This window comes from Staurois parvus, unplaced genomic scaffold, assembly GCF_062004578.1.
Source record: "Staurois parvus isolate SC_StPar_1 unplaced genomic scaffold, SC_StPar_1.0 ptg000154l, whole genome shotgun sequence".
In the NCBI taxonomy this organism is placed as follows: Eukaryota; Metazoa; Chordata; class Amphibia; order Anura; family Ranidae; genus Staurois; species Staurois parvus.
Window position 1 is genome coordinate 9853192 of NW_028317950.1, and position 12298 is coordinate 9865489.

The 12298-nt window shown below is 42.3% G+C and overlaps 1 protein-coding gene across 2 annotated transcripts in view; it reads right to left on the reverse strand.

The window, feature by feature from the left end:
- NOXA1 (NADPH oxidase activator 1) overlaps positions 1–11586 on the reverse strand; it is a 46680-nt gene extending 35094 nt beyond the window's left edge. The window contains exons 1-2 of one of the 2 annotated variants that reach the window (XM_089675026.1): positions 11350–11586; positions 5486–5568 (exon numbers count right to left, since the gene is read on the reverse strand). In XM_089675026.1, coding sequence (XP_089531152.1) covers positions 5486–5568; positions 11350–11523 — 257 coding nt within the window. In that variant the 5' untranslated portion in view covers positions 11524–11586. The remainder of the gene's footprint in view (positions 1–5485; positions 5569–11349) is intronic. The other variant, XM_089675027.1, reaches the window with a different exon arrangement.
- Positions 11587–12298: the final 712 nt, after the last annotated feature.

Here is a 12298-nt window from a genome sequence, read left to right on the forward strand (position 1 = left end):
GGTGTATCCACACCAGACTGAATAATAATAACTCTGATGGTAATATTTTTACCTTTTTTCTCCCATCTTTGCGCTCCCTACAACCTCACCAACACCCCCTTTCTGATCACAACCTCATCACCTTCACTATGTCCTTGTCTTTGACCACTTATCTCTCCAAGCAGCAAACAATTACCAGTAGAAACCCTTGCCACTTTAATCCTTCTCTTCTCTACTCTGCAACTGACTACCTCTATGACAAAATCTCTCCCCTCTCCTGCTCTGACCTGGCCACTTCAGTCTATAACAGTTCACTCTCATCGACACTGGACTCACTTGCTCCTCTCACTACACAAAGTATTAGGCCCCAAACATTACAACCTTGGCAGGCTGACGACACAAGAAATCTTAAAAGAAATAGCCGTGCACTGGAGTGATTGTGGCGTAAAACCAAATACCAGCAGGCATTGACCATATATAAATCTGCCTTCCTAAAAAACAATTCATCCTTCCATACTGCCAAAGAAGCCTACTTTGTCACTCTCATTAATACTCAGTCAACCAGTTCTCATCATCTCTTCTTTACTTTTAACTCTCTACTTTCTACTCTACCACCTCCACCCAGCAACTTGCTCACTGCTTCCGAAATTGCAAATCACTTAAAAAAAAACTGATGCAATTCGTAGGGGCATCTCAATTGCACATATATCTATCCCACTTAACATACCCTGTACAAAACCATCCTCAACGCTTTCTTTTTTGGAGCTTGCTACTACGAAAGAGGTCACTAAGGTTTTCTCAGAAGACTGCCTTATCACCTGTCGGCTGGACCCAGTTCCCTCACTACTACAGTTGCCCTCCTCTTCTATCCTATGCTCCCCTTCCCCTCCCCTCTAAAACATGCGCTAATCACCCCCATACTTAAAAAGCCGTCACTGGACCCCACCAGCCCGAATAACTTAAGACCCATATCTCCACTCCAGTTTACCTCTAAACTTTTAGAAAGTATGGTCTACAACTATCTGATCTCCTACTTCACTGACAACAACCTTCTTGACCCTTATATATAGTCTGGCTTTCGCGTACTACACTCCACTGAAACTGCCCTACTAAAACTCACTAATAATTTACTAACTGCTAAAGTCAATGGCCACTTCTCCATACTCATACTGCTAGACCACTCTGTGGCCTTTGATACTGTTGACCATCCCCTCCTTCTCAAAAAACTTCAATCTCTTGACCTTCAAGACTCTGCTCTCTCCTGTTTCTTCGCCTACCCATACAGTCCTTCTTTGGACACTTGATAAATTCCCATTGGCTTCCAGTACCATCTCTATGCTGATGACACGCAAATCTATCTCTCTACTCCTCATCTCACTCACTTAAGTCTCCTCTCGCTTTACTAACTTACTAACTGACATATCAGTATGGATGTCGCACCACTTCTCCAAACTCAATCTTTCTAAAACTGAGCTCTTAATATTCCCTCCAGCCCATGCCCCTTCCCCATTAAGATCAATAGTACAACCATCAGTCTCTCCCCTCATGCCAGGGTACTAGGTGTAATCCTGGACTCTGACCTGTCCTTTCAGCCCCAAATCCAATCACTGTCCAAAGTTTTTAGACTTCACCTCCATAACATATCCAAATTATTCCCCTCTTTAACTGTTGAAACCACTAAGCAACTTATTCACTCACTTTGTTATCTTTTGCCCTGACTACTGTAACTCCCTCCTCATTGGCCTACCTCTTCATAGGCTACCCCCTCTTCAGTCTATCATAAATGCTGCTACCAGACTCATTCACTTTACCAAATGTTCAGTGTCCGCCACCCCTCTCTGCCATTCCCTCCACTGGCTTCCAACTGCCCAACGAATAAAGCTCAAAACAATAACAAACAAAGCCATTTACAACTCTGCCCCGAGCTACATCACCAATCTTGTCTCCTAATATCACCCAAACCGTCCTTTCTGCTCCTCCCAAGACCTCCTGCTCTCTGCTCACTTTTCTCCTCCTCTCACACCCGTCTCCAGGACTTCTCCAGAGCCTCTCCCATCCTCTGGTGCTCCCTACCCCAATCTGTCTGGCTATCACCTACTCTGTCCACTTTTTGGCGATCCCTGAAAAACTCATCTCTTCAGGGAAGCCCATCCTACCTTCAGCTAATAACCAAATCTTCTATCTTTCCCATCAATTCATCCCTCACAGTTTTCACCTTTTGTTACACCAGCCTCTCCGTTATAGATTGTAAGCTCCCAGGAGCACAGCCCTCCTAACCCTCATGTATTGAATTGTATTGTTGCTGTATTGTCTCTTTATATTGTAAAGCACTGCGCAAACTGTTGGCGCTATATAAATCCTGTATAATAATAATATATTAATTTTTAACTTTTACAATGGGAGTAATTTTCTCCAGTATTATGGGAGGGTTTTTATAGTATTTTATATGAACATGAAAAAGTAATCAGAAATTAAAAAGTTAATTCATCCTAAGCTGATATTCATGCTGTAGGTGTAGTTTAGTGGCTAAAGTCAGCCCCTGGCTTCTTATTTGTCAAGAATGCTCCTGACAGGTAGATCTCCCAGTCATAATTCCACGTGATCTATGCCAAAGAATTGGTTACATGATAGAACACGTTAGCATTCTTCCAACAATTTTATAATGCCTCTATGGGCTAAAGAAACTGTACCATGCAAAGTGTATCTGGTATGGTATCTCATTGAATGGAGGGCAAGGCGAGAGTTGGGTGATAATACAGGACACAGTTTATTGTGGCACCTTTCCATATCTTTCAGCATCAGCTTTAGCCAGATGACATCCCAGAGCTGCAAAGACAGTTGGTGCTACTAGACTTCCTTCTGTCAAATAATTTGATCTCAGGTCCGGACAAGAATCAGGTAGCTACATAATGCCCAGCACATATCACTGACTGCAGGTCCTGCTTTGATCAATTTCTGTCTGAGTGGTGAGGTATCTTCAGTCAGGTCCACCAGCCCAACATATCTTAATATTTATAATTAGCCACCTTGTAATGCGCACCCACAGTGATATAGGGTTTGAATACTTATATGGTGAAATTTCCTAAGAAAGCACCTTTTTTCAGTGGTTTTCCCTGCAACTTCTGGTTGCCTAGGTGACTACAGCCTGGCCTGTTGACACCTGGGATATCTATGTCATCGATCCAAGGAGTCTTCGGGCATCTAGTGTGGGTACAATCGCGAGGAACAAAGCATGCCTCGCAGTGTCATTACTGCGCAGGTACGAAATCGGGAGGAGCATGATGGGTAGCCAGCTGCACAAAATCCAGGAAATTAAGCCAGGATGACTTCAGCTGCCCACATCCTCCATAACCGAATTGAGGGAGAAAAGAGAAATTATCATTCAGTAAGTAAATATACTGTAATGTGCACATCGCCAGCAATATCCATTGCAGTTATGGTGAATTACAATGACCTTGATGATGTGATTAGTATAATTTTAGCTAGGAGATTGGAACTTCATTTTAATAGCACTGATCCATGAGGTACAGTTGCATGAAAAAGTATGTGAACCCCTTGGGATTACGTGGAGTTTTGCATGAATTGGGCATAAAATGTGCTCTGAACGTCATCTAAGTCACAACAATAGAAGAACACAGTCTGCTGAACATAATACTACACAAACATTAGATGTTGCCATGGTTTAATTGCACATAACATGTAAACATTCACAGTGCAGGGAGGAAAAAGTATGTGAGGCCCTAGCCTAATGACTTCTCCCAGAGCTAATTGGAGCCAGGAGTGAGCCAACCTTGACTCCAATCAGTGTGATATCGGATGTGTTGCTGACAGCTGCCCTGCCCTTAAAAAACACACACCTGTTTTGGGTTTACTGGTTTCAAGAAGCATTGTCTGATGTGAACCATGCCTCTCAGAAAAGAGCTCTCAGAAGACCTACGCTCAAGAATTGTTGACTTGCATGAAGCTGGAAAGGGTTACAAAAGTATCTCCAAAAGCCTTGATGTTCATGTGTCCACGGTAAGACAGACTCTCTACAAATGGAGAAAGTTTAGCACTGTTGCTACTCTCCCTAGGCGTGGTCATCCTGTAAAAATGACTGCAAGGGCACAGCGCAAAATGCTGCATGAGGTAAAGAAGAATCCCAGAGTGTCAGCTAAAGACCTACAGAAATCTCTGGCATGCTAACATTTTTGTTGACACATCTACAATAAGGAAAACATTAAACAAGAATGGAGTACATGGGAGGACACCACGGAGGAAGCCATTGCTGTCCAAAAAGAATATTGCAGCACGTTTGAAGTTTGCAAAAGAGCACCTGGATGTTCCACAGCACTACTGGTAAAATATACTGTGGACAGATGAAACCAAGATTGAGTTGTTTGGGAAGAACACACAACACTATGTGTGGAGAAAAAAAGGCACAGCACACCAACATCAAAACCTCATCCCCACTGTAAAACATGGCGGAGGGAGCATCATGGTTTGGGGCTGCTTTGCTGCCTCAGGGCCTGGACGGATTGTTGTCATTGATGGGAAAATGAATTTCAGAGTTTATCAAGGCATTTTGCAGGAAAACGTACGACCATCTGTCCGCCAACTGAAGCTCCGCAGAGGATGGGTGATGCAACAGAACAATGACCCAAAGCATACAAGTAATTCAACAAAACAATGGCTGCAACAGCACAGAATACGCCTTCTGGAGTGGCCCAGTCAGAGTCCTGACCTCAACCCGATTGAAATGCTGTGGCATGACCTTAAGAGAGCGATTCACACCAGAAATCCCAAGAATATTGCTACACTGAAACAGTTTTGTAAAGAGGAGTGGTCTAAAATTACTCCAGATCATTGTGCAGGTCTGATCTGCAACTATAGGAAACGTTTGGTTGAGGTTATTGCTGACAAAGGAGGGTCAACTAGGTATTAAGTCCAAAGGTTCACATACTTTTTCCTCCCTGCATTGTGAATGTTTACATGTTCTGTGCAATTAAACCATGGCAACATCTAATGTTTGTGTAGTATTATGTTCAGCAGACTGTGTTCTTCTATTGTTGTGACGTAGATGATGTTCAGAGCAAATTTTATGCCCAATTCATGCAAAACTCCACGTAATCCCAAGGGGTTCACATATTTTTCTTGCAACTGTAAATGCCCCACTACCCCCTAGCACAGTCTTCCTCTAAGTCTGCTTTCAGTTAACATGCTTAGGGGAAAAAAATGGAGTACTCAGAGAAAACCCACATTTGCAATAATAGAATATCCAAACTACATGTAAACAATCCCTTGGTCTGACCACCTAGACAAGGGATAGGCAACCCAGCATTTCAGCTGTTGTAGAACAACAAGTCCCAAGAGGCATGAATGACAGCCACAGGCATGACTACCAGTAGAGGGATGATGGTATTTGTAGTTTCAGTATAACTGGAGTGAAAAAGGCTGCCTATCCCTGACCTAGTCCTAGACTATATCATCTGAATGGATACTGCACTCCTTTCAGTTAATTATTTACCTTCTGAGCTGGAAATATACATAACTTCTCTGGAAAAATCCAACAGCTAGGCAGGGATCCTTTGTTAGAGCCTGATTATAGGCCTGCAGAGAAAAAAAAAGGTAAAATATATATTATTTGTGTATTTGTATTATTTTTGCACCGATACTGTTGTTTAATCAGCGGGTATGAGTACCTATACTTGTACTCAAGTACTCTCTGATACCATACCATATATATATACAGTCATGGCCAAAAATATTGGGACCCCTGCATTTCTGTCAGAAAATGCACCACTTTGCCCTGGAAATTGTTGCAATTACAAATGTTTAGGCATTCTCATGTTCATTTCTTTTGTTTGTATTGGTATGACCCAAAAAAGTAGCGAAACAAAAAGCCAAATCTGACACATTCCATGCAAAACCCCAAAAATGAACTGGACAAAATTATTGGCACCCTCAAATTAATATTTGGTAGCGCACCCCTTGGAAAAAATATCTGAAATCAATTTCTTCCTGTGACCATCAGTAAGTTTCTTACACCTTTCTAGTAGAATTTTGAAACATGCGTCTTTCGCCAACTGCTTCAGGGTTCATTTTCCCAACTGCTGTTTTGAGATCTCTTCACAGGTGCTCTTTGGGATTGAGATCTGGACTCATTGCTGGTCAGTTCAGTACTCTCCAGCGCTTTGTCTGAAACCATTTCTGGGTGCTTTTTGATGTGTGCTTTGAGTCATTGTCCTGCTGTAAGACCCAAGACTTCTGACGGAGATCCAACTTTCTGACACTGAGCCCTACATTGCATCCAAGAATTATTTGGTAGTCTTCAGATTTCATAATGACATGCACACGGTCAAGACATCCAGTGCCTGAAGCAGTAATGCAACCCAAAACATCAGTGAACCTCCACCATGTTTGACTGTAGGGACAGTATTCTTTTCTTTAAAGACCTCATTGCTTTTTCTGAAAACAGCAGAATGCTAGGCTTTACCAAAAAGCTGTAATTTGTTTCGTCTGTCCACAGAACATTCTCCCAAAAGTATTTTGACTTCCTAAGGTAAGTTTGGCAAACTCCAATCTGGCTTTTTTATGTTTCTGTGTCAGCAGTGGGGTCTTCCTGGGTCTCCTACCATAGCGTCCCTTTTCATTCAGATGGTGATGTATAGTGTGACCTGACAAAAGTGTACCCTATGCCTGAAGGTCATCTTGAATTTGTCTGGAAGCTGATTGAGGTTCTTTAGCCACCATTTGAACAATCCTTTGTTGCAATCTTTGATCAATTTTTCTCTTTCATCCACGTCCAGGGAGATTAGCTACAGTGCCATGGGCTGCAAACTTCTTGACAATGTTGCACACAGTGGACACGGGAACATTAAGATCTCTGGAGATGGACTTGTAACCTTGAGATTGCCCATGCTTTCCCACAATTTTTGTTCTCAAATCCTCAGAAAATTCTTTGCTGCTCTTTCTCTTCTCCGTACTCCATGTGGCACACAGAGACACACAACAGAAAGGTTGAGTCCATTTTTCACCATTTTAACTGGTTGCTGGAGTGATTTCTATATTGTCAGCACCTGTTCATTGATACAGGTGAGTTTAATTACAAATTACAGGAGCATCACAAACTTGGAATGCAATTCTGTCTTACCATTTTGTGAAGGTGTCAATAATTTTGTCCAGTCCATTTTTGGGGTTTTGCGTGGAATGGGTCAGATTTGGCTTTTTGTTTCTCCACTTTTTTGTGTCATACCAATACAAACAAAATAAATAAACATGAGAATACTTAAACATTTGTAATTACATTTTCTGGGCAAAGTGGTGCAGAAATGCCAATATTTTGAAAATGAAAAATCCCTCTTACCCCCTTAGAGCAAGTCAAATGTATTCATATGATCAATTCCTTCACCGATGAAGCTTACTAATTATAATTAAAGATATCTGAACAAAAAATGGCAGCCAATCTTATGGACACCAATTAGAATGACTGCATTTTTTTTTTCAAAGGATGGTGGACTGGTTTGATTACAATTTAAACAGGTTCCTGGTTGTAATTCATACCTTCATCTGGCTGTCAAGGTCCTACCTTTTCCCTGAGGTTATGTTACTCCATGTGCTGGCGTCCATCTTGGATTCTGCTGTGCATGATGGGAATCCTTTTATGCCTTCAGGTCTCTGTGGTCCATCCCCCAGAGGGGTGTGGCTGATGACATATAAGCCTGTGGCCTGCACATGCTCTTTGCACTTGTGTCTTTGTGTTGCTATTACTCTGTTCTGACTCTCGTGACTCTCCTGGTATCTGATTCGGCTTGTGACTTGACTATTCTTTGTATTCTACCTTGATCTGACCCTCTGTTGCTGAACCCGGCTCGTGACCTGTGATTCTCGTCTGCTGTCCTGTACTGTTTTGTCCTGTTGTTGTTGACCCGGCTTGTCTGACTACTCTTTTGTCTCTTCTACCAGCTACACGCCATTGGCGGCGGCCATTACCGCAGCTGAGGTGTCTCGGGGGCCGCGACCTGGTTCCTGGCTGCGTCAAGTCCATCCCCACCATCAGGGGCCCTGGTGAAGGGCAGCCTGGGACTTAGACTCCGCGCCCTGAGGGACTTTGGTCTGTGGGTAGTGGTTGTCGTCAGCCAGTGCGTTACATTGTTAGGCCTGCCTGTCCATTCCTCGGCCCCTGCCCTGACACTGGCTTTATTTCCTTAACCATTGCCCTCCAGAGGATTCACCCCCCTTCCTATCCAGGCCATTTTTTCCGTTACGGTGCAGCGTTACTTTAACTGACAATTCTGCAGTCATGCAACGCTGCACCCAAATGAAATTTACATACTTTTTTTCCCCACCCTGTAGCAGTATTTCTGCTATAAGTCAGGAAGCAGTTATAGTTTATGTAAACTGTGAATCTCTTCTATTTGCTTCCTTTTTTGTCCAGTAAATATACAGTTGAAAGCACGTTGGTATATTAGTTCGAGAAGTAAAACAGATACCTGTTGCTCTTACAAGAAATCTTGGGAGGTGGTAACTTCCTGTAATGTACATTATCACTTAGTGCTGGTTCACACTAGTGAGACTTCTGAAGCGACTTGAGTCACATAACAAGGAAAAACACATTATATTCAAAGATGCCCGTTCTCATCAATGCGACTCAGCACAATGCAACTTTGTTAAAGGTTCCTGTACTGCTTTGCTGTGATTTACAGTGTGATTTGGCCCCACAGAATATGCGCAGTTACTTCAAAGTCGAACTACATATTTGCATTGAAAATGGCATCAAAATCGCATTGCACAAGTGTGAACCAAGGCTTGGAGTTATTTCCTGATCCCTCTGAGAACAGCACAACACCTCCCCCTATGTTTTGGAGATGAGGAAGTGTTCTTCAGTCCTTTTCCTAGGGTGACAACACTGCTCCTCCATAGATGCAGTGTGCTGAGTGAGCATTGGTACCCTAGGACATGATATGTGTTACTAGCAGAATCACCAGGTGAAAGTAAAGGAAACATAACCTAAAACAGGAAATGAAAGGACTTAAGCTGCATTGTACTGAATGTCTATTTCTCATTTTAGATACACTTTAACTCTATGAATAGCATTATTGGTTTAGTACAGTGTTTACATAACTTGGAAATCATCTTAACTCCTTCTCAATGACAGCCGAGCGGGAACCCTATTATCCTGGGTGGATGTCATATGACGTCCTCCTAGGATCGCACCTCACGGGTGACCCACGGGACATTGCCGTTAACAGGCATTTTTACTGAATAAAACGGATTCATTCAGTAGTTTTTGTTGTGATCGGCCAAAGCTGATCACATGCTACAGATGGGCTGTGATTGGCCCAGACTGTACATGTGATCACTGCGACCAATCACAGCAGATCACATGACAGTTGCAAACAATGAATGGCTTCCTTACATGCCATTCACTGCTTACAACTGTGCTGCGAGCCGTGATTGGTCACAGTGATCACATGTACAGACTGGGCCGATCACAGCCCATCTGTAGCATCTGATCAGCTCTGGCCGATCACAGCTGATCACAACAAAAACTACGGAACAGATCCGTTTTATTCAGTAAAAATGTTTGCTTGTACTAATGTAATTTGTTGGTATAGGTAATCGTAATATGTAATAAAAAAAAAAAATCCTGATCACTTGCCCAGAGTAGTACAATGTTACTATGGTAACATTGCATTGCTCTGGTCACAGGAGTAGAAAAAAAATAGTAAAAAAAGTAATTTAATAAAAAATTCTTTTATATATGCTGTCGCCAGTCTGTGTCCCTGATCACCGCCACAACAGCTATATGATGATGCTGCACTGCATTGGTGACAGTATGTAAAAACAAAAAAGATGAACATTTTTTTCTCATTTCTTCATTTTCCACAACATTTTGACAAAAAAAATTACAACTTCAAAAAAACTTGCCATGACTCTTACTAAATACCTCAGACTGTCCACTTTCCAAAAATAGGTCATTTGGGGGGTATTTGTACTGTCCTGGTGTTTTTGGGCTTCAAGAAATGAGATAGGCCATCAGCACATCATAATTGATCAATTTTTAAATATATACCATAGTTTGTGGACTCTATAACTTTCCTACCAACTAAATAATAAACACTGATTTGAGTTATTTTCACCAAAGACAAGTAGCAGAATACATTTTGGCCTATATTTGTGTAGAAAGATTATTTATTTGCAAAATGTTGTAACAGAAAGGAAGAAAAATACATTAAAAAATTAGCTTCTTTTTCTTTTATAGTGCAAAAAATAAAACACCCAGTGGTGATTAAATACCACCAAAAGAAACTTCTATTTGTGTGGAAAAAACATAGCCACCAGGGGCGGACTGACCATTTGGAAACTCGGGCACTGCCAGAGGGCCCGGGGTCAGTAGGGGGCCCCATGAGATGCCCCTGGTACCTTTTTCATAGGCTTTTTTGAGGATATGTAGGGAGCAAGCGAAAGCATATGACTGCAATTAACAGGCATTGCTCGTTCTACCCAAACTGAAGTGAGAGGGAATAAGAGAGGTGCGGGAGCTAACTGAGAACGTTACAAGGACGCAAACACAGTAACAAGTTATTTCATGAAAAAATAGACTACAGGGCTATTAAGTTATGGATGTGTATGGATTATTTCTGGAGAATAATGATCTCATTTAGTGTCACTTTAAGCCCCTGTAAAGACCCTTTAAAGGCACATATATTGTACAATCCTCTCCTACTTGTTTCCCCAGTACCCTACATCATTTTGTCTCCCTTTGCAGACTCTTATTTGCTTCTGTTTCCTATTTCTTGTATCTTTTTTTTTCTTTCCTGTTTCAATGTGTATTTATTTTTAATTTTTTTTTGCACGGTGAATGTTAAAACTCCATACATATCTCTTATAACCCAAATATGAATCTTATAGGATGTGTATGAGCTGGTCTGTATAAATCATTTATAGCAGCACAGTGGCTAAATGGTTAGCACTTCCTCCTGGCAGTACTAGGGTCGTTGGTTTGAATCCCAACTACAGCACCACCTGCGTGGAGCTTGCATGTTTTCCCTGTGCCTGTGTACTCTGGTTTCCTCCCACATTCCAAAGACATGCTGGTAGGTTAATTGGCTTCTATCTAACATTGGCCCTAGTATGTATATGTATGAATGTTAGTTAGGGACCTTAGATTGTACACCCATTGAGGGTTAGGGACTGATGTGAATGTACAACATATATGTAAAGTGCTGCGTACATTTACAGCGCTTTATAAGTACCTGTAACAAATAGAAAATTAAAGAGGACAGCCAATGTTCCATTTATGCTTGCTTGCTCTTTTATAAACTACCCAGGCTGCCCTGTTGCCTCTGTTAGCAGCAATAGGGAAAGTACCATTGGAAGTCTACTTACCTCCAAGGCATTCTCCAGATCTCCTTTCAGGACATGGACACATCCAATGTTGAACCAAATCTTTGATGTGGCATCCTCAATGCTTAAGAAACTCTCCAAAGCTGAATCCAGATTGTGATTGTCTGCTGCCAGGACTCCTTCATGCCAATACTTGATAAGATCTTTATACGGCATACTGCGGAGAAATGAAGCAGAATGTGCAGATCCACCTGCAGAATGAGCAGCTGTACATGTATCAGGAAGTGTAAAAACCTTGGGTCCCTCCCAGAGTCTCATTCCAATCCCGGCTGAGGATTTAATGAAAGAGCACGTAGTCAGCTCTTTAAATTCCTTCCTTGCATCACTGTTAAGCAACACTCACCTGCATGTTCATCGGGCTGGAACAAATATTGCAAAAGTCATCTGCACCAAGGATTTATCAATTCAATAACTCAGTACTCTATCTAGCCTGTTTCATGGTTTCAAATATTGCTTTTTGATAACGAGAATTTTATGCTATAACTTATTATTATTATACAGTGTGACGGAGGTGTAGGTGGGACAGAACACACATGGAGAGCAGTGGGCACACAAGGCTTTTATTGAGTGATTTGGAGGGAACAAGATAGGTATAGCAAGGGTTAAGTCCAGGGGCACACAGCAGAAGGGCAGGATGGCAGGCAAAGATTAAGTCCAAGGGGCACACAGCAGAGGGCAGTTCTGGCAGGCAATGGGTTAAGTCCAGGCACACAGCAGAGGGTAGGCTGACAAGCAATGAGTTAAGTCCGAGCAGACAGCAGAGGGCAGGCTGGCAGGCAATGGGTAAGTCCAGCCACACAGCAGAGGGCAGGATGGCAGGCAATTAGTTAAGTCCGAGCACACAGCAGAGGGCAGGCTGGCAGGCAATGGGTTAAGTCCAGGCACACAGCAAAGGGCAGGCTGACAGGCAATGAGTTAAGACCAGGTACAC